Below are 24,699 nucleotides of genomic sequence, written 5' to 3'. Positions count from 1 at the left end.
TGATATATAGGGTATAGAAAAAAAACTTAGAAAAAAATGAAAATAAAAACCGGTTCTAAGCGTAATCAATTGATTTGGATGATCCGTAAATCGTCATAATCTAGTTTAAAGCCCATTAAAACGGCAATAATGTTTTAATACAAATTTTAAGTATACCATACGTTGCATAACCGATAAATCAGGCGAACTCTTGTGTATAAATCGTCGATTTGCGGAGGCACCGGTCTAATCGTAGAAAATAACATGTGGTCTTTCGATATATTTTATAACATAATTATGCAGAGTGGAAAACCGATTAATTTTTAACGCATATAACATACAGTGTGGGTTACCTTAGAGACGTCTTGGCAGATGAAGCTGCTAGTATTTATCTATTCTATTGTAGGCAGTACCGCACACATCACTAATTTTTTTACACATTTTTGTATTATTTTTTAATGTACCAAACGTGTGAAAAAATCAGTGCCTAGAAATGTTAGTTCAGAATAGCCGTCAACAAAAATAAACAAGAATATGCCAGCAAATAATACTGTAGTCAATTCAAGTACCTACAAATGTATTATACGACCAAAGTTTTTAAAACGGTATCGTCAAAAATGATGTATTACTAATATATATATTTTTTCACGGCGTTGGGTTAGGCTAGGTTCGACGCAGGTGACAAGAGAAAAAAGGCAAGGTAAGGTAAGGTAACTACTCTCCAGAAAAACATAGGAAAGTTATACATTCTTTTGGACACGTGACCTTTTTTTTTTTATACATAAATCTTAAATACTCTACGAGTTACGTTATTGCTGATTGGTCGCCACGTCAGACAGACAGTTTTGTATGGGATTTACTGTGTACCAACAGCTATTTTGTTCAACACTGTATGATAATATACACAGGCGCGGACAGACCGTCGATGCGCCGTGATGAATTAATCCTTTGAAACCGATTGCCGCCCACCCGAGTCAATCGAACGAGACAAATAGAATAATAATAATATTTTTCTGCGCGTTTTTTTTCCCACGCCACGTCAGGTAGATACTTTTTATTTTTTTACGGACCGCAATTTTTTTTTTTATCATCTTTTCCGACTGTAGAGTCATCGCTTTTTTTTCCCATTTCGCTACAAACATTATAATTTCTATTATATTATGCTCTTCCAACGCAAAACGTTTACCCGGCGAGCATACTAAAAACAAAACAAAAAAACCTTAACCCAGACAAACCCTAGCCGGACCACCGTCCGCAGCATATTATATAGCGGAGGCGTTAACCGTCTTCGCCGTCGTTGTCGTAATGAACGCGCGCCATGCATTATTTATATTCGTACCTATTTATTAAGTCTTATTATTATAAGCATACACGACAACAAACGACGTTTAACTTCGCCCGAAACCGCACACGGCGATGAAGAGACCCACACGCGTTATCGGCCAAGAAGTATTTGCGACCGACCATCATAATATTATTATTGTTACTATAAATTCTTATTCAAATCATAATTGAGAGAGAGAGAGATGGTGTTAAAATTTAAACGAGCGTAACACGTGCCATAATATACGGTGATAAGTTTTTGATGAAAAAAGCTCGACGCAGTTTTAAACTTATATCGGTCAACATTTGTTGGGTCAGAAAAAAAAAATAAAAGACCCCCCCCGCTGAAACTATTTGGGTTTAGGGTTTTATTTTTTGCCAACTTTTGCGTCACGGCAAGCTGAAGATGATTTGCACGAAAAGAAACAACATTTAAACACATCATGAGTTGGCTATAAAAAAATTGTGTTAGTAGTTGTACCTCTGGTAAAATATGTTAATTTAAGTCCTTGGAATTATTAAAAACCATTTTAACCAAGTTGTTTTTTTCAACAATATTTCAATTAAACGTTGCATTTTCAAATTCATGGCTTAAACGCTTGACAAATAAAATACGTTTAAAAAAACTTGTGTGGTTTTTCCTTTTGTTTATAAATTATAATAATAAACAGGCTTACGCTCAGATATTGAATGCACTGCCAGTAAAAGTTTAAAAAAAATATATATATATAAATATTGAATTAAATTAATTAAAACTAATGGGTTTAACCAGAGACGACCGATAACTGCGCATTCATAAAGGACATTTTTTTTGTATTGAAACCTTTTTTTTTTTTGTTAGTTCACTACGAGTGATAACTGATAACTGAAATTAGGTTTCATTTTATCACATAAATGTCACAGTATGTATTTTTGTACAAAACAGACATCAAACATTGTTGCTGACTCAGGAATTCCGGACCGTCCCCGTTCGGACCTACGCGATAATATAATGTATTACATAACATGTTATAATCATTTGTCGTCCGCTCGTCAACACCTCGAGCACGTCTCTTTTGACAACGTATTTATATTATTGCTGAGACGTCCACATACCATACACACCTGCCCAGAATCGTTGAAACAACTGCTGCGGCTGAAGCGAAAAAAAAAACATGTGTACCTAATAATAACCAAGTGCGATTCAACATGGGACCTAATGCGAGTATAGTAGTATGCGTACGTTGGTTTAAACAACGGTTTTTAAACTCAACCGCATGTCCTTTTTTAAAATACTACAACAAAATATGTAACAGTGCGCGTTGTTGGTAGAATGGTACGTACACTTATAGTACATCTATTAACGTTGGGCGTTATCTCTCTGCCAAAGCAAAACGCCGTAATATTTACAGCGAGTCGTCCTAATTGACTGGAAATAATATTATGCCGACGTCGAAAACAAAGTCGGGGTACGCTTTCGAATCGGATTAACGTTAAAAACGATGCGGAATGAAAAGAAATATTATAGAAAGATAAAAAGAATACAGTCGATTAGAGGCGAAGTCATCGAAAATCTGTTTTTACCGGTGATCTATTATAAGAAATTACGTGCCATGATCTATTGATGCTTATCCAAACTGTAATCAGTAATCCAGATGTGAGAAAATTACCATCGGATACATTCGTGCAAATTTAACTCATTAATCAATTTCAATACCAGCGCATCTACCACCAATGTCATTAATATAAAAAAGTAATCATTACTATTACCGTACACACAAATCATTAATCCTCTTTCTCGCCTCGCAATTGTTGTTCTAGCATGTCCAGTTATCACTTCAAATAAAAAAAATTTGAAAATAATTTTTCAACGTGTTCTGTACGTTTGAATGGTCTTCTAAAATTTGTTTCAAATGAATTATTATAATTATCTTTTCCGTTCTGAATTCACAATTGATATCAGACATAATGTAAATGTTTTCGTATTTTTATACATTTCATATATCATAGTTTTAGTGTTTTGATTTATGAAAAATAAATCTGTTTCAGCAAAATAAATTTCCATTAAAATCATTAATGATCAAAAAAAGTTTTTTACGTTCAGTTAAAAATATTATTTTTAATTATATTATTTTATTGAAAATCGCCGGCACTTTTTTCCTTGTTTAAATTTTAAAAAATAGAAACCCGAAAAATATACGAATCAAAGCTGGTTATCGATCAGGCATTATTTTTATTTTCAATGCACAATCAGTTGCCCGTTTGAACTATCTTTCAAACAATTATATACCATTTAACTTAAATATCAATTACAAGTACAATTTTTAATAATTTATAAAATAACGATTTTATCCGGAACTTAATTTCTGACACAATATTATTTGTGAGAAAAAAAATGACTAACATGAAATTTGAGTTACCCTGTATATTCGACACCGTTATACACTCGGTAGTACGTCATGCGCGATAATCAATTTCATACCTCTACCACAGTCTTTGCAAAAAAAAAAAAAACATCAGCCTGTAAAATCGCGTAGAACCGTTTGCGTCCTTCCGGAGCGCGTTCACTACCGCCCACGTACTTCCGGGATCCGAAATACATCTTTTTATCTATACATATATATTATAAGATGTATCATTTTCATTTTCGTCGAGAAACCTCCCTAGGAAAGGGCAGCGATGGACTTACGCGAGCTGTTGCTCGAGTCGTTCGCTGCTGAAAATACAATATTATTATCATCGAGAAACCACGACCCGGTGAAGATTCGCCTTATCGATTGGGGACATGATAAAAAAAAACCGTGTAAGATATTATAAACGTATAAAAACATTATTCCGTGGCCGACCAGAGGGGGAGGGGGGAACTACAAACACAACCGGTCCCCCTGGCGAGGCGTGAATGACCTGCAAAACAGATGCCAATCACTTTGTCGTCCGGGCAAGACGTACGACAACGGTAGTGATAATAATTTGTTGTTACACTTTTACCGGCAAACCTAACCTAACCGTCGTCGTCGTCGTTTACAGCTTATATAGCTGCTACTTAGCTGGTAGTACACACACACATACAAAACCTACGTTGTCGGTTCTACTACATAAAAGATACACAAGTCGCGTTTCAGCTGTGGCACGCTTATCAGACGCCCATTGGCGCAATTTGGGTCAAATTTTTTGGGGATGCTAGATTTAAGTCGATAGAGTAATTCGTGGGGAAACTGCACCTTCATTACGCTAATTAACTCATCCTAAAAATTTTATATAGGCTATTTAGGCTAAAATATACTATTGATTTAATATTTATTATTACACTACATTTATTTTAACAAAATATTATATAGTTGTTTGTAAAAAACAAATTTTAAAATTTTAACAACGTTAAATAAAATTATAAAACTCAAATTTATAATACAAAGACATTTTTTATAAGATATAAATTAAAAATTATATTTAAGATTTTTATTATATGTACTGTAATGTTACTGTTATTTTTATAGTAAAAGTATGAGTCTTTCAAAAACAAGCTAAAATTATTCATAATTTTTTTTTTTACATTTTAGAGCTCAGATCTCTCTCAATATCAATAATTGCCAAATCGGTAAATTTAATTTGTGTCATGCATGTCCTAAGCCAATTTTTTATGCGGCGCATACACGAAAGAGACCAATAAACTAATCCTATTTAAATACGTTTAAACAAGTTTGGAAAAACGTCTTCAATTACTACTTTCTTTAATCCAAGTATATTAAAATTCAAACTTGTATTTTTTATGCAATTTTTTGTCAGTAACATTCCTGCTTTCAATGGTGTTAAATTAATATTAACGGCATCCTGCAATTTTTACTCACATGATTAGTTTACTACAAAATTAACCTATAATACTTTAATCGCAATAATATATTATAAAAATACAATTTATTGATAATTATTATGAATTTAATTAATGAGTTGTTATTATTAATTTTTTAAAAATTACTATCCACTTATCGTCCTATATGGTCTTCGTCGGTTGTTAATAGTAGCACAGATTAAAAATACAAGTATATTTAATCTGTTATAGTAGGTAAATAATTTCTTAATATAACCATATATTATATTATCTATATTATTCTGATATGTATTATTATTATGAAAACAACCAAACTCTAGGAAATACAAATATCTGTGTACCTAGAAGTTAGATACCAAAAAAAATCTTGTTGATGCTATTGAACAATTAGGGGATACTAGTATGAAATTTATCGGTGCTAAGCACCTTTTTTTTGACAACCTAATCTCCCTCACGATGATGAGCATATTTGGTTTTCTGTGCTCGAGACGGCTGATAAGCTACTACGCGGTATTATTTCGATTTAGATACGGTTCGGATTTGATCAAGTACCAATCAAGGTTAATTGTATATATTAAAAAAAAAAAAATCATTGACATAGTACACTTGTTGCAGTCTACTTGCGCACAAAAATCCATTATCGATTCAAAGTGTAAACAACGACATTGTGCCGTATTAATATTAATTATTAGATCTCGACGGAAGTCTCGACGTCCTGTTGATTATTGTGACTTGGCCTTTTGTCAATCAAACCAGTCGGGATCGATTCCTCCGTCAACACTCCTCGTTTCGACCAGTGCAGCTGTTTGACCTCTTTAGATCGTGTTTGCTTGGGCTTTTTACGCGCTTTAGATCACCGTAATGACTTAGCCGGGACCACTGTCGGAATCGGAGAACAATATCATTTGCATGTACTAGAAGGTAATCGCTGGATTAGGGGTTTTAGGTTGGCAGTTGATTTTTGGCTTTAGATCATTATGGATTCATTAGCTATAGTATCGATTAACAAATTGTGCGTATCAGTGGATTTGCATATTGCATAAAATGTTCAACAAAATTGACTGAGCAAATGAAATAACGCTTAAGCCATGCCGGCGGTGCCTCGACACAATTTTTATGTTTCACTCCAAAAGGTTAGTGAAAGATCATCTTCCTTTCTTGTCAAATGCACTCGAACCCGTTTTTCCTTACACAAACAGTTAGCCAATTGCATTTAATAAGATTTCGCCTACACGATAATTTAATTAAAATACCGTGTAAAATAATAAATATATTATCGAAATTCAACTCAACAACTCTTGAATTTCTACTTTAGTACATACGCTTCCTCGGGGCTATTTGAAAATTAAAAAATAAATGTTGCGGTTTTAACGTTCTTTCGTTGTGCAATTCATTCTCTTAACGCAATTTAAATACTACCGTTTACAACGTCGCCGCTTACAGACGATCCACATCCATACAACAGCATATACGAATGGTTGTTAATTGTTATATTATGTTAACGGCGTTGATGAATTACGTATATTCTTATATTAGTTTCTATTTACATTTCATTTCACCTAAATTAGGTGTAGAATGAAGGCAAAGAAAATTTAGAAGTAGAAGAAGATATAACGTGAAATCAATAAAGAAATGTTAGCGGTCAGAGGTTATTAGAGAGCGAAATTGTACATAAATTATTATAGTTTTTTAGCAAGGCTATACCGTTTGCCTAGACGTGGCACAACACTCTGAACTCTGTATACACGGCTGTTGTTCTCTTTATACACACATGCGCCGGACTAAAATCTTTTTGGGTTTTTAAAGGACTCCCAAGTCTATGTGCCCAAAGGTCCAGTGCATAGCCTGACGGTTAACATGGGTTAAGTAGATTTCAGTGTCATCGTCGTGGCTGTAATAATCACAAGAACTACAAAGATTTTTACCAAAAAAAAAATTGTTTAACAACGCGGTGATATTGCGACAAAAGACAAAAAAATAAATTAAATATACAAACTCGGCGGGAAAAAAAAAATAACCGTTGTACCCAATAACAATAATAATGAGATAATCATAATAATAGTAGTATTGTCCAGCGTTGACGTCATACGGGTTGATAAACTGTATAGACATCATCAGACATCATACGGGTACAGTATGACGGTGGTAGTGATAGGTACACACAGACGGTAAACGACCTTTTTAGTTTTTTCTCAAGTGTAATCCATCGATTTTTGTATTTTTTTTTCAACTTAAAGCCCGCACGAATCATAAAAACTTTGAATCGTTCGAGTTCATACACAGGACAAAACTAATTTTCTGAACATTTTGACTGGTCGAGGACAAGATTCTTCTCCACGCTTGCCTCGTCTACAAATTATATTAAAACGTTAACAGTCCCGAATGAAATTACTTGAAAACACTCGTTATCATCGGCCAGTCGACATTTTCAGGGAAGGCTACTTTTTAAAATAACTATTCTTGGTGTTAATCCCTATGACATTTTACAAAGGTCAAATCTTTGTGGGACACCCGTTACACAAAGATAGGGTATCTTTATAAAACCCGGGTTGTTTTTTTAAAAGGCCAACTAGTTTGGTTAAAACGAGGGGGGAGGGGGAATGAACGAACAAAAACCGTCGGATTAGTTTGGCCAACTCTCGAGTTTCATAATATTATTCATTAATAATATTTCATATTATTACATTATATATAGGTGCCAGAATTATTTGTTGCTAGTGGATAACCGTCTATATAGCCATTAGCGGTCTTAATTGATTTGACGTTGGCGATATATGAAAAAATATTAATTTAGCTATCGAAGAAACTCTGGGCAAAGTCTTGCATGAATGTGAGTCGGCTTGCAGGTGAGAGGAGCGGTTGTTTCGCGACACGAGCCATTCGCCTCTCCTTCGTTGTACAGACTCGGAGAATAAAAAAAATATTATGACTAAGCGATTATTACAGCTATCGTTATTGTGTTACCGACTCGACGCGGCCGTTGGTAAATCTATTATCCGCTTATCCATTAGCCGCTGTCGGTAAACCCTTTAATATATATCATGTATTATATAAAAAATATTTTTTGTAACGATTAAAAAAAGTTACCGAGGCGTCCATCACATCAATCTCAATAATATTATTGGCGATTGTTTTATTTGGTCAATTTTTACGGTTGCGATCATCGCACATAGGTTTCAGCTCGAAAGTACAATATAAAATGTAATGAATTTAGTGACTACTGTAAAAATAGGTAGGTAAATGTTTGATAAAAAGTGCCGGTTTCGTTAAAAACTCCAAAACTAGTATAATATACAATTTCACGGGGTAATTATTGTTTAACGGATGGGTTGTACCTACATTTGTCGCTGTGATATCCAGACAATGTACAATAATTATTGTCGTTGTTTAAAACTACATGTTGTATAACACTTGTATAATATAATCATATTATAACGGTAAGCATTCCACAACAGGCGCATTTCGACCAGTAAGGTTATAATTAAGCGCCTGCGAGGTGGAATCGACCACAGCAAATTGTTAAACTTTTTCGCATTCCGCTTTATGTTTGCCTATATGTCCTTATGGACTATGATAGTGTGTTAGTAAAGTAGTTTTTCAATTCTGAAGACTGTATAGTAGTAGTTCTAATACAGTCTTCGGAGTTCAGTAGAACGTCTAATGAACGTCGAACACGTGCATACATCTGTAAGTACTGTAAATAATAATTATATGTGCCATTGTCACCAACCGTCTTGCATGTAGTTTTTCAGATATATATATTCGCTTAGTTCAATGAACCCATTACTGTTTATAGTTATCCCAACAAGCAATTAAAAATATTTTTCTGAAAAAGAAATCTATAAAAACATATCCTTCAAAATCCTATTATAAACGAATCTAATATTTTGCTACAGCATAGTACTTCCGACTTCAAAAGAACTTGCTCACTAAATCTATAGAATTATAGCAGAAAATGATCCTTATATTAAAAATAATTCTTGATAATTAAAAAATGTTGGTAGTTTTCCAATAATATGTAATATGTGTTTATACATTTTATTACTGTTCATTTACTGGCGATGTAACCCTACCAGAGAATTTTTTTTTAATGCATTTTATAAATATACTAATATTAATATTATTTTTCGCTATTTAGGATAGAGTAACAAAACTTGAGGTACAAATATTATTATGAAAAGGTCCTCTATCCATCTTATTCATTACTCTCCTCGACCATCACTAATCTAATCCTCAATCTCCACTCTCAACAATTTCCTCCGCAACGTTTGTGCATCATAATTGCTTCTTGTCGAATTTTGTATGACTTCCTCCACTTTTTTTTCAATCTTTATCGATAAAATCCTATAATTTCGGTTGAGTACCAAACATATTTGTGCGGTTTAAACAAAAATAAACAGCAACCGGTATTTTCGGCGATTTGGATGTTTTCTGATGGTTCTGAAATGTTTGGTTTGAAACATTTGCTGACTCAGCTAATCGAGCACTGCGTTTAACTGAGCGTTTTGCCGGTACGGTTTCATATCCGCAGAGAGTTCAATACTATGGGCGCTATTTTATATTTATCGCCATACATACATCACAAAACGCGCGGAATCATTTGCACGTAATCATTTTAATCGACTCGCATGATCTATTATATACGCTATATTATAATATTAATGCGCTGTTCGCGTTATCCGGACCAAACGATTCGGGTAACGGTTGTAACACATGTAGGTGCGCGCGGCAGTGGTACAATAATCGTATATGTATATATATATATTAATGAAAATAACATCGTGCTGTCAGTGTATTATAATATATTATTATTATAATGTACCGACGCGATATGTGTGTACGATAATGTACATATTTTTTTATACATTATAATCGGATTGATCGTAATAAAAAAAAATTTAAAAAAATACAAAAACGGAGCGTCATGGATAACAACAATGGTAAAAAAAAAATACACACACAATGTGTACACATATAAATAAGATTATAAGTAGTAGTAGGTACAGTATAGGTACATAGATGTATACACGCACACCCGTGTAATATTAATAAAAGTTTAAAAAAATAACAATAACAATACCGTCATTAACCTTTGCGTTGGGCGGCGGTTCGGGCACGTCCGAGTCCCATTCGGAGCTGAGGTCGTCGCTGGACGCTTCGCCGTACTCGGCGTGCCTCCAAGGCACCTCCAACAGGGACTTCTGGTACTGTTCGTAGCCGGGAGCTACCGTGGACGAAGAGGAAGCTGTAAAGGTAGCCGGGCTGGGAGACCGCCGGGTCCGGCTGTTGCGTCCCTTGCCTGGTCTAGGACCCCTGTATAACCAGCCCCGAATCCCACGTTAGTAAAAGAGTGGCGTTTACTATTTTAAAATTATGTCTTTTCGATGGTTGTTCTTTGGAAACACGACCGACCGACAAAGGTCAAATGCCAGCGGTAACCGTTTTTTATTTGTTCGGGCAATTAGCGCAGATTCGGATACAACACTTCTCTCAAACTTCACTCGGTTAAGAACGTTTATTAAAGTCGCCGACTACACAATAAAGAACAATTCCACCGTCCACTACAATGGTCGAGAACCTAACCACTAACAGACACAAAAAACCATCAAAGCTAAAAATATGAGGGACCGTGGCCTCTTCATCGGGTCACTGGTTTCGAATGTAAAACCGGATCTTTAAAAAATGGACAGTGCAACCGTGAGATGGACACTGGACACACTGTAGAATAAAGCAATACTGCTAAAATGCCAAAACACGGGAATCTATCGTTCAAAAATATTTCTAATGATTATGAACAAAATTTGATAACAACCGATTAAATAGAGATGGGTATTTCAAATACGAATTAACAAAATCACAATGTGTAGTACTATATTTTATGATTTTTAAACAAATGATTAAATAGAAATACATATTGTTTAAAAAAAAACTAAGTTAATTCTAAGTTAGTATTACTTAAAAAAATCTACCTAACGAAAACAAATATTACTAAAGCGTTTAAAATTTAAACAACTAAAAAAACGTTTGTCGTTCTCTATGCACAATAAAAAACCGTTTAAAAAATGTTATTGTTTTCAAATACTTTATAAAACACATTTTTATGTTTATGACATATTCTGCTGCTAAAAACTAAATTTAGTAAATTTTTAGGCCTTTTTTTTTAAAAAAGCAAACGTTTTTTTTTTTTTATCACATCGATTAAACATTTAATTTGAAACTCCGCCATTAAGATTTGTACAGAAAAATAAAAATGTGAAAATGACTTTGAAAACAAAAACAGTTGATAAAACGCTAAAAAAATTCCTTAGCTGCTCTCCGTTGAATATTAAGAAATTTTGTTGTACGCAATAATATTATCATAAATAAATAAACAGAAAAAATGACGTGTAAGTTTGTGGCTAAACACGAAAAACTGATAACACAACTAGATCGGATCCAAATAATATTGTGTTTTTCCTACCGATTTCGGCGTTCAGCATTAGTTATCCATGTGTAACAAAAATGATTATAAACTATCAATCAGAATTCGAACGTGGCAATAATTGAAATAAAAATAGCACGCATGACCTACTTATGAAGTAAAAAATATCAGTTACCCGTGTGCACACAATTTTTCCAATTGATAAACAACCCGATCTCGTTGAACGCGGTGATCGAACATGATTTACAATTTTTTTTGTAAATACACCAAACACACACACACCGATTAACTACAAATTGATCTTTTTTTCGATCGTTTATCACTATATAAAAAAAATCATATTGGTCCTTTGTTTGGTTACCGCAACGGCTGAGCCCTAAATGTCGGTTCGCAAAAGGCCGTGTTTCCAAAATGGACAAGTACAAAAAAAATAAAAAATACATTATTATCAAAACGATGCCAAATGATGTTTGTCGAGTGCGTTCAAAAAAATATCTCGGTCGATTTTACAGATTAAAATGTTATATATTATTATACTATTTTTTTTATTGATCAATGAACTAGACATTAAAATTGGACGGCGCTTAGCAATAAGCTAATTACTAATAAACCAAGCTACTAAGATGAGAGGTACAGAGTGATGTCGTCTCGTGGAAGAAGAAATCACCTGCGGTTTAGACACAGATTGGATTAAGTCAGAGTGAACACTCTAAAGCCGCCATTTTCTCGTATTTTATCCTAAAAATTATACCTATACACAGCTGATGTCTAGAAATAACATTACACTGATTGATAACAAAAAACGAAAAGATGGCCGCCACGTTAATTAGTGACCAGGATATCATCGACCGCGTTAAACTTTAAGAGTGTCCACCCTCTGGTTAAGATTCTGTTAAATCCCTTACATTAGTTCCATTCGTTTTTCGACCGATATCTTCACTTTCTTGGCGAGCCTTTTGTCCGCGAGTCCGATAATTGCTGTTATTAATTAAACATATTTTTTTAATTTTTTTTTTTAACGATACGACTGTCGAACTTACACACTACACAAAAATACCGAATTATATTTTAAGTGTTTTCGCTCATGACTCGGACCGAACATTACACAACCGAGTTTTGTCGTGCCCAGTACACTAGATCAGACTGTGTACATTCAACGTACAATAACATAGGTTTCCCCGGTTAAGTACGCCTATTTTTCTTTATTTTTTTTTTTTTAGGGGAAACCAAAAGCGCGTGGGCGGCATAGGCGCGCACTTGTACAATTATTTGTACATACAACCGGTTTACACGCGACGCTACCGTGATTTATTAAGCCCGACTTGAATAGCGTATGAAACGGATTTTTTTTTTTTTTTACTATTATTTATCGAAATCCGAATAGTAAATTGTCACGTTGAGCATTAGAATTCGGTAAACACCGATGGAAACCGCCGGCAACAACACAGGCAAAAATAATATATATATATATATATTATTATTATATATATATTTAACTGCGTGTTTACTATTGAATTCACTGTGTCAGCGCTGTCGGCATAGTTGTCAATTGATTTCCTTCAACGTCTGCGTCATTACACAGACGTTGAAGGAAATCAATTTTGAAAATAACAATGGCCACGGTATTATCGAAAACGTGTACAATAAAATCCCTGGCAATCCTTCAATTTCTGTACACCGATTGTGGGCGGTGCAAATCTGTTTACACCGTTACCGTAAGGAATGATCAAGGTGCATGCTGAAATCTCAAAAAGAGAGTGCGTTTCACACATGTTCATATTTTGTCGGACCGCAGTTTTAACTGTTGCTGAATCGACGAAACGGCTGTTAACCGGTTTGGATATCAAAGTGCAATGCGCGGTGCCAAAGTCAGTTTTATCAATTAGGTACTCAAACGATAAAATATATATTGTTATTAAAAAAACAACACGAATACCGCCGTCACGAATAGTGGCATAGTTACGTCATAGTTTGGCATAGTTCTCTATGCTTAACTTTTGCTACTAAAGTTTAAAAATGTAAGATACGGTCTTCTATGTGCCGCAACGACACAACTATCATTGCAATGAACTAAGACTAATAGACAATAATGTGGTTATGGGCCAGGAATATGCGAAAAACAATAACTTTTACAAAATACAAGTATTTTCCAGGTGTATAAACTTTTACAGTAATAATATTATTTGGCACTTCCTCGCCAATAAAAAGTAAAACAAAGTTTCCTAAAAAAACCTTTATCTAACCTAACCAAACTTAACATAAGCAATCGATCATATTGCGGCTAATCCATACACGTTTACTGTGTAACCTAACCAAACCTAAACTAACACGTTAAGTAGGTTTAGTTTGCGGGATGAACTCACGATCGACCTAGCTATACTGCTGTTGTCGGTCTAGCAAACTTGATCCGGTGCGTTGGCTTTAATACCAAAAACCGAATAGTTCAGAAGGGAAAAAACCGCTCGAATCGAGTGAACCTAACCTAACCAGACGGCAAGACTAAAAAAAAAAAACCGTTAAAAGAAGTCTTTCGAACGGTCGTCGACGACCACGACGACGGTAACGGATCGTTGCCCAAACGGTAAGAAATAGACAAGATGAAAAAAAAAAGAACATACCTACACTACGGTAATGCCCATAGTGTTTTCTTCATGTATTTGGTATGTTATCTGTTAAGCTACCGTGTCTTCGGCCGGCCGATAAGGACCATATTCAGTCGGACGGCATTCCTCTATACATAAAGCACTACTACAGTACCACAGCTGCTGCGTCTGCTGCCGGACATGAGTGTTTTTTATTTTTATTCTTTTTTTTAACACGATAAAGCCTACGCGAAAAACTATACATTTATAAACCACCCGCGGGACGTGTTCGTGTACCGGTCACCGGATCTATAGTTGTGTGTGTTTTCCTAAATAGTAGGTACATACCCATAACGCGACAATGACCGCCGGCGGAAAGGACTTCACGATCAACTTGTGTATATGATAACGATCCAAGTGTCCAAAGACAAGAGCTACCTCAGTGCAGGCCGTAGGTGGAGACTTCAACGGAATAATAATTGTACAAAAGGGTTGAACGTAACTTTTCTGTTATGACTAGCGCGTACAACTGGTTAGGTTAGGTTAGGTTGTCGTCTCTGGTTTGTTGTAAAAATAAAAATAAAATTTTTAAAATCTAGTTTGTTTGTATACACTTGGATGTGACGACCCGGTGGCCGACACATTATTATTATTATTGTTTCGGTCGTAGACGCATTAAGTCACGGTTTGAAAATAATTTGTTTATTTTAAAATATATTTGTTCGGTACAAAAACAGACCAATTTTTATAGTTGTATTTTCGTTTTTACAAACCCGAAAACTCTGTATCAAATCGATATTGCACAACGTACAATTAAACAAGTTGATACGATGATTGAAATGATAAGAATCGGAAGGTGATACTTTTGTATGCACTAATCGAAAAACGATTTACAGAGGCACAGCTAAGAAACGGGCTAGGAAAGTTTAGCCCCCGTCCTTCGAGATTATTAAAATCAAACCGAAAGGAGTTGACAGCTGATGTCACAACAACTATAATGTGTTCGACGGCAACCGGAATCCGATCAAACGACTGAAAGAGATAAATATTTTATCATCCATAATGTCGTTCGCTTACAATAGATTTCAGGACAGTGTCCGGAACAGAGTAACGGGGTTTACTTTTTTACCGACAGGATGTTAGCAAAAAAAATCCCAAATGAACAATGTCGTACAAAAACTTAAACGTAAATTAATTTATGGACTTTATGACAGTCGGACGCGCTAAGCCGCCTCCAAACAATAAATTATCGCCATTATTATTATTATTATGGCCTTTTTTGTGTGTGTGTCTTTTTTTTTAATCTGTCTATTCAAAATGTTTTAATAGTATCAATTTGCGTTATTAAACACACGACACGCCCCCGCGCTCGCGTGCGACAACCGACAGGTACGGAAGCAAAGACTCGTTTGTTTGAACTCTAATAATAAAAAAAAAATCAATTAATAATAATTTATTATAGTGGTTTTTTTCTCATCCAAAACAGCCAACGGGCACGTGATTTGTACACCGCATATTTTTGTTAATCATATTATAGCGTTAATTATGTGACAAAAAGGTTGGAATAAAAAATAATAAAAACGATAAACGATATCAAATTTAAATTTAAAAAAAACGAATGTCAAACAAGAACGTCGATGTTTGTGCGATTAAGTCTAGTATATTTTATTTTTATTATTATAATAAATGTTCAATAATAATCGTTATTACTGTCCAAAGTCGCTAGTGCGGGCACATTTTCGCTTGGTCTGCTTACGTGTGGGCATCGCGTAGGCCTCCTCCTTAACGCGCAACATTAATAACGGCAATAAAAATTAAATATAATATTCACATTATCTCTGCGGACGTGTATTAATTGCATCGCTTATTATTGTTATTATTATTGGTGATGTTAACATTATTATTACGCTCATTAGTATAATATTGTAGTTTCACAATAATAATACCGCCGGCGACGTTGTCGCCTTAAATTGACGACAATATTATTATTGCTCGCTCACACTACGTAACCGACTACGTCAATGTGCACAGTCACGACGTCATGCCAAGCCAATGATGCATTTGTCGTTGGGCCGGCTGAGTTGTTATGTTAGTCGTGTCAAAGGCAAAACGAAAATGTTGTAAGGTCAACGAGGTACAATATTATTAACAGCGCTGAAGAACTAACTGTAGTGTGGTGAACACAAGATCAAACAGATTACCACAATATCATACGAGAACGTCCAAACGAATGCAAACAAACATAGAATTAGCCAAAAGTCAGTTAATAGCCTTCGGCGTGATAAGTACTGCGGACACTAAGCTTCGACAACCCTTGGACTGTTGGAAAATGTGTTATGAAATTTATACTTTCATTGATAAATAATTTCAAGTTAATTCCGTCAACGAGCACGCTATTCTGTGAATTTATATTGAGTATATTGCAAAAATAATACATGATAATAATTGCAGAACGTACGTTTTGTTTACACAAGTATTCGGTCGGTATTTGGAGAGATGATAACCGGCATTATTTCATTGAGAAATCCAAAACCTACATAGGTGCGAGTTATTTTGTGTGTAATAGTAATTTATGAGCAATATAAAATGATGTCGTACATTCATATGACAATATTGTAATAATGCGATTATAGAAACGCCGCCATATGTTTGCCGTCGATCGCGTGACAACTACTGCGGTAGTTGTCAAAATTTATTTTAAAATTATACCAATGAATAATGCGGGGAAAAAAACAAAATAAACCATCTTTGGGTCGCCACGCAGAGTTGTCTTTCCTGTATAATACAGTGGATGGGCAAATCCACAAGTGTCTCCACGCGCATAGTCCGACGATAATAGTATATTATTATGGTTTTATACAGTAAAGTTGTTTTTTTTGTTTTTTATCTAAGGATATTCTCTTTTTAAAACGTAATTCGTGGCGTAGGCGTCGAGGTCACACTTCTTCTTCTTCTTCTGCATACTATTGTACTATAATATTAATATATTATTGAGTGTCTATAATATTATCATTTTCGAAACAACAATTAAACGGCAGCGTTGCGCAACCCGCCGGCAGACGATGCGAGAATAATTTCTCCATCGGTTTGCTGCCCATCAATAACAATATTATTATTATTCTTGCATTCTACGAACGCCACACACGCCAACCAGGTTCACCCGTGCAATAATAATAAATGATAATAAGAAAAATAATAATCGTCATTAGGTACTCTCGTGCAATACCCGGCTAGGTCGTCGCCCGCGAGTTAGGGGTTCTCAGATGTAGATAAGGACAAAATAACAAAAAATAAAAAATATTTGCACGACAAATTTGTTTAGAAGGCTGGAAATCAACAACTATAGAGCAAGCACCTACGGAAACCCTTAGGTATTTTTTCTATATTTTGATATGCCACCCCTTTTTCCAATGGAACAAGTTACAGGAAAACTATGTCTCGAATTATCCAAAATTAACCTCAACTCGGCGAAAAACGCCCAACTCTTCGCAGAATACCAAAACAATGACATTTTAAAGTCCTTGCGCAAGAAGAGTACTGTAAACAAATCTAAACCACAGTTAGTGTACCTAAATCTAAGTCCAACTTAACCTAACCGAACCCAGAGCTTATAATATAAATAATAATTGATATGTAAAAAATATTAACATTCTATATTAATACGATTATCGACATCAGTTGAAGAATAAACAAAAAAATGCAATTAATTGCGAATTATTTCGAAACTACATAATAAATACAATGTAAATGAGAGATCTTTAGATATTCGGATAAATACAAAATTATAGAATATTACATCGGTGGATAGTATTTAATTCTTTAGCGAGTCTTGTAAGAAGATAATAATAATAATTATAATTATGCCGAGATGCGCAAAAAAAGTTGGTAAATTGTATAGTCCTGGTTACATGTCGAAAGGTTAGGCAGGTTAGTGGTTCCTTAAACAATGTACGGTCGCCCTTGATTTATCTAAAAATACTTTAATGAACCATTAAATGTATACATTTTTTTTTTTGCAACCCGTCATTAACTAGTTTAAGTCTTAATGGACGTTTATGTACTCCCAAAACGACGCCACGTTACGATTTTACACTAGAACTATTATCCGTGTTAAAAAAAAACAAAAAAAAAACATTTAATGAATAATATAATCGCACCCCGGTTTGTGTTAATTGATTTCATCGGGTCGTGGCTTGTGTTAGGTAAATTGGTTATTCGATTACACCAACTGTGCAACATTATCAGAGCTTTTTATAGGTATTTCACAGACATTAATCGCCCCATAGTTGGATGTATGATCGACAAAAATCCAGTGGACCGGCTTAGACCAGGTTAGGGAAAATTAAAAAAAAAATGTTACATTACCGTCGTCATTACGTGTCGTTGGTTGTAATAAAACAAGTGACAAGTTTTTCACAATACACTTAACAAAAACCTCCAAATTCGACTGCTAACACACACACAAAACTGATATGAGCACTCACCTTAAAATATGTTGTAATGAAATATTTTTTCACGGTTTTCTGGGAAAACTTGTGTCGAAATACAATAAAAACTACAAAGCGACCCAATATATTTTATTTCATATTAGTAATTTTTTTATCGTTCGACAAACGCGCATTTTATGTAACGCCGTTTGGTGTCGTCACAAAAATGACTAATGTCACAAACACACACACACAACTGACAACGTGTAGTAATAATAATAATAATAATGATAACTGGTTTTGAGAAACTTTAGGCAAATGCACACGCCTCGAAAGAAGTGAGAGTTTTTTCCCTATTCGAAATTCTGGAATACATAGTATGACAATAATAATAATAATATAAGATATTAGCTTGTGTTTGACACAAAGCTTACATTATTGCTCGACGCCACAATAGCGCCGGCCGTCTGTCAGACTTAAACCACAAAACCGGTAAAATAATTTTGATAAACCTTACGGGTCAAGCAGACCGAGAACTGGAACTAAGAATACAAGGGCTTAATTATACCATACTATATGGGTGGAAAAGGAGAATCGTTACCTTCAAAAACAGCTGAGATTGGAACCGATCGGTCAATGTTAGGGCTTATCGAGTTTATGACAATAATTTTACATAGAACTTGCTCGATCCACTGGTTTTATTTTTTTTTATCTTTAGGGCGAATAAATAAACCAAACATACATTTTTACACACGAGGCAGGGTTTTTAAGGTAAAAAAAAATATACATATATTAACAGTAGCTATGCAAATCAGACAGCGCCGCATCATAAGCGAAAACGGAATAATAATAATTAATTATTTAAAATAAATAAATAAATTCGCGGTATCGCGCACTCGACAATTTCATTTTGGCGTCAACTATATGTATATTTAATAATAATATAATTTAATACAATTATTATTATTATGCGTTCTGTGCGTGGAACGGATGTCAGGTTGTCTAAAGCACTTAATACAGTATAATATTTTTTTTATTATTATTCCTCACGACTCTTGAACGACCGAAACGGCGAAACCCGACTGCGGTTCGAGTATATATAACAATATTAAAAAGATGTAACATAATCGTCTTAATAACACAACAAGTATGTGATATATTTTTATAATTAATGTACTCTTTCGCGGAATGAAACAATAACGACGGTGGTAATGATCCGCGCACGAATGTCACTTTTTTGGTAAAATCATAAATCATTTCGGAATTTTAACGCATGTGCCAAGTCGGTCGTTCAAAACCAAAAGAAGACATCCAACAGGCAATGAGCATAATTTTCGAACCGGTGGCGGTTTTTGGGTCGAGGGGCAGCGGCGACTATTGTCAGCTGTTTTCGAATAGAGGGATGTTTATTTGTATGCGTGTATTATAATTATCAACCCCCTTGAGATACAGTGCCGAGTCCACAAGCACACACTGCGCGGTAGCTAATAAAAGTCGGTCGTGGAGAAGATTTAAATGGATCTTTTCGCGTTAACACGGTCGAAGAAGGGCGAATAACATGAAAAAAATAATCGGTATAAAATTAATAGCGTTTAAAAAATAAAAACTTTAACGTTCAACAAACACGGGCCCTGTTTTGACCTTTTTCGGACCTCCTTAACAATTGCTGGCTCTCTTTGAAACTATAGGAGTATTTAGAGTCTGTGCTAAACATCAGTGCCCGTGTCCGACCAATAGTAAAGATGAACCTTCTGATGAACCTTCTTTTAGTAAAACGAGCAACTGGCGCCCCGCTGCCAAAACCGCCACCGTTATGGGCTACAGTTTTTTTCCTATGCAATATTATTACTATAACTATGTATATCACTGTTGTACGAACATGATTGGAATAGGACAAATCAACACTAATCAAACACTTCCCCGTCAGACGCAAGACGTAACGCCGACACCGAGGCAGTCGATCATGATCGCGGCGACACACAACACTCGCACTGTCGGCGATTAACCAAAAAAAAAACAAAATTAAAAAACGTTCAAAATTCGCACGTGCTCGCGAAACACGTATTTATATAATATGTATATTATATTGTCGACGGAAACTACAAAATTTAGACATACATTTTTATGGCGAGTCAATCCGCCAGACACGTCGATCGTCGGCTGTGTAATGACTTATATAGTATAGCGTTCGATTTTTTTAAATTATATTTTTTAGCACATTTTTTTATTTTGGGGGGATTTTACGCTCGCGGTTGGTAGGTAAGGCAGTACACATAAAAGGCGAATCCGGCGAGACCGCATCGCCGTCGTCGATCGCGCGGCTACGGGACGCACGCACACACTCACTGGGCGGCCGAAGCAGCACCATAGGGGCCCCGTCATGCCGCGTGCACACGCGGTCGCGCCCGCCGCGCTCCCGGTGGCCCGCCCGCCCGAACCGGTAAGGCTTGTCCGGACCGCGATTGTTTGAATAATATTATCAGCCCAAACACCGCTATAAAAAAATAATTAGAAAAAAAAAACACCCTAACATTTGTGAATGGCTTAGAATACAATATATTCTAGGATATTGCATCTCTAGTTTTTGATTATGAAAATAAAACGTCTGACTGAGGACATGAAGTATATCTGTATTCACTATTCTGTTCGATGACTTAGTCAGAAGCTAGAATAGCATCTAACCTAGCGAGCGCACAGCTCCTAAGAGCCAACCCAGAGGCCTAAGATGAAGTTGAGGCCTTAGTCCCGGGGCGCAGACCGAGGTCTGCGGAGCCTAAGGGTCAGCCAATCAAATTCGTGTATTTTACAAAGGTATTATTTGTATATTCATAAAAAAAAAAAAAAAACAATGATACACCTACCCTTACGCTGCCGTTTTGTGAATTGTGGACATATGCAATAGCCTAGTATATATTTAAGCCATGCATTTGTGTAACACAACCCCGATAGGGCCGTTGCCCTAAACCTTGACAAATCGAAGGGATTTAGTTAAACCTATAACATTATTTAATATAATTATTAAACAGTCTTTGAAACTATTGTTAAACTTGTGGTGAAACACTGAAACCCTCGCAATAAAGTACCTCGTCATCCACTGCCGCAGCTGCGAACATCTTAGAACCTAGCTACAAACCCCAAACAACTTATTCGAAGTATTAAGACCCTCGAAAGAAAATAATAATAAAAAACAAATTGTTTCCTTCTTAAAAACCACTATTATAAATAATTTACAAACAAATTTTGACCTATCGATGACCAGTTTTGTATGATTATTAGCTAAGTTTAAAATTTTAGGACAGCAGAAGTAGAGCGCAGTAATATTCTTATCCTCGCGCTTTACACAAGCACACTACACCTCCCGCCGTAAAATTCAAACTTTAATAACTGGAAGTAATTGTTCAAAACAGGCATGGAAAAAGAATGAAATATACAAAAAAAAGGTAAATATTTAGTAAATTAACATAAACAAAGATGTTTTTCAAAACAAAAATCAACTAAATTACAATTATGTTTAGACATAATGAGTGTCTTGGGTACTGTTGTTAAATCACCATACATTATGCAAAAATATGCAACTGTTTTTTTTTCCATTGCCCTTTTAAAAACACAATTTATGGTAAATATTGTAGCTCCAAACATTAAAAAAAATAATGTATATTTTTATAACCCATTACACAGGATTTAATAACGAAGCAAATCTAATGAACCTAATTAAATCCAATAGGAATTACTACATGCAGTTTCTTAGGTTAAAATTAAAAAAAAAAAAACTTAATTACTTTGACGTAAAGTAGTTAAAAGTTAATTGATGGATATTTAAAAAACAGGACGAAGCAAAATTGAAGAAAAAAATATTAATGTTTGGTGGAGATTAAGGGGAGGGGGTCTTGGAATACTAAAAACCTTAAAACTTAAAATCAGCGCTTTTCAAAATACTTTCGTTTATTTTTTAGCGAGAGATTAGTTGGGAAACAAATATAGCACTAATTTCAAGTTTTAAGGTTTTTAGAATCCCAACCCTCCAATCTCCGTCAATACTTATGCCTAATTTTTTACTGGGATTGTGCTGCAAACACAAAAACAAAATAAAAAATATCAGTCGCAAGGCTGAGGACGCCCGAAAGCGGCCAATGCCCAATATTGCAATTGCGCCGATTTTTTTTTATGTCAAACGATATGGACAGGAATGGTAGTAAGTACAAAATAACATAATAACGCGAATCCTACTAATAGGTACGGTTTTAATCGCGTCGAGTTGTAGCCTTGGTTATTATTTTTTTTAAACGCATTGTACCGTATCGTCTGTAGCAAGCCCAAGCTGAACAGCCGTCGGACGAAGCTATATAGATAAAAAAAAATAAAAAACAAAAATAGACATTTTCCGTTTAATTCAATATCGATACACCGCGACGCCAATAAAAAAAGCTCTGTGCACACAACTGTTTAACGCGCAGCAACAGAGTAGGTACGGCGAAAAAAACAACCGACGCGCGTTGATTAGGTTAATTATTATACATATATATATATATATTATTTATGCATGTATTTTTGCACTTAATTTTTATTTTTTTATTTTTTTTCTAAACGCCTTGTACGTACGTACGGTAACACCGAATGGAATATTAATAATAATATTATACATGCATTTATGTATTTCGACGACGGAGGTGCCCCTCCACCCCCGCCACCCCGCACAAATGCAGCGCAAAATAGGCGGCGCGCGGTGGGGTACAACACGCCGTGTGCTTTCATTGACGTCATAGCAATAACATTATCACGTGTTCGGTACTCGAGCACACCGGATGTGTGTGTGTGTGTGTGTGTATAATAATATTATTATCTATTGTTGTGTGTATTTGTGCGTCGACCAGATAAACCACCTTTGTCCGTTAGATTTTTTTTTTCATTTTCTTTAAGTGTTAACTTTTCAATACCGTTCGATTCGGTCTGGACGGTGTACGGTGGTGACCGTAGACGCGCAATTTGGCGGAGCTCACCTAATCGTGGCAACCGCGCAGCCTTGAAATTTGTGTGTTTATTACCGCGCGAGCAGCTAGGAGATGAGATTTTGTAATATTTCCAGTGCTAATGCGCCCCCGTTTATTTGGCGAAAATTACATTAATAATGAGAAAGGAAAAAAAAATTATAGGATTTTTATTTCAAAAATGGATCATTATGACTTTTTCCCAAAAAAAAAAAACTTGTAATTTTGAAGTTACGCTTTATTGACCTTTTAAATCTAAAAACCCAATCTTGTATCACAAATAAATGTTTTTAGTAAAATATACTTTGTAGCAAAAGTTAACTGGTCAATGCAAGCCATGATTTTAATTTAAGGTGGAATTTGAAAAAGGAGGAGGGACAGATAAATGTACCAAGTAACAGACAACAGTCATAATAATAGGTTTTGATTTTTTTAACTCGCCAAAACTTGTTATAAAAACGTTTCACAGATTACAAATTTCCTGTCGACAGATCGACTACAACAATATTTTGGTTGTTTTTTTTTTATTTTGGCGTTTTTTTGTGTTTTTTTTACCTAAACAAAAAAACCACACTTTGACAAAGTTAGATAATAATATATAACGTTTCAATTCACTTGTACACATAATCAATCTTGATGGGCGTTCACTACTGTGCAGGTGACAGAGAGATAAATAATGTTCACCGAAAGGAAAATGCGTGAACGTCCATAAAACGATATTCGACATGTGATCGGCAATTCAAAATTGATAATAGACATAACAACACAATAACGCAATTTAAAAAAACATGAACGATTTTTATTGTTACATTCGACAGGAAGACAGCTCTCCATTAAATACTGTAACCTCCACTCAAGTGGGCATATTTAAGGTACGCATTTTTAACTTCCCATACCCACTATAGCCAAGTGACTGGACCTAACCGGGTTTAGGGTAAAATGGGCTCCGACAAAAAAATGTAGTTAAGCTTTTGCGGTTTGTCTAAAAATTGTGTTTTGATTATGTAACGTACAAGTTATGCAAATATGAATTTTGCCCAGCAATTAAACTACTATTAAATTGTATTAAAATGTAATTCTTGGTAGCGAATACCAGTTTAAAATTATGACTCGTATAATTTATTTATTGGGCGCATAGGAAAAATGAGTAAAGAAAATATTGTAATTACCAATTTTT

General features: G+C 35.0%; 1 protein-coding gene across 6 annotated transcripts in view; it reads right to left on the bottom strand.

Annotated features, from left to right (window-relative positions):
- Window positions 1-24,699, bottom strand: part of LOC126834387 (inositol-trisphosphate 3-kinase B-like) — a 152,212-nt gene that overhangs the window by 10,230 nt on the left and 117,283 nt on the right. The window contains exons 1-3 of one of the 6 annotated variants that reach the window (XM_050566268.1): window positions 20,656-20,879; window positions 20,417-20,528; window positions 10,198-10,420 (exon numbers count right to left, since the gene is read on the bottom strand). The exons of 2 other annotated variants lie outside the window; for them this stretch is intronic. In XM_050566268.1, the coding sequence (XP_050422225.1) occupies window positions 10,198-10,420; window positions 20,417-20,418 (225 nt within the window). In that variant the 5' untranslated portion in view covers window positions 20,419-20,528; window positions 20,656-20,879. Of the gene's footprint in view, window positions 1-10,197; window positions 10,421-12,433; window positions 12,685-20,416; window positions 20,880-24,699 lie in introns of those variants that run through there. 3 more of the 6 variants (XM_050566269.1, XM_050566267.1, XM_050566266.1) reach the window with 3 other exon arrangements.

Source organism: Adelges cooleyi, unplaced genomic scaffold (assembly GCF_023614345.1).
Source record: "Adelges cooleyi isolate 19-005CV unplaced genomic scaffold, UGA_ACOO_1.1 ACOO_flye_CR_arks_rails_tigmint_CR_PRNA_21, whole genome shotgun sequence".
Classification (NCBI taxonomy): Eukaryota; Metazoa; Arthropoda; class Insecta; order Hemiptera; family Adelgidae; genus Adelges; species Adelges cooleyi.
This window is presented reverse-complemented; position numbering and strand designations above follow the sequence as displayed.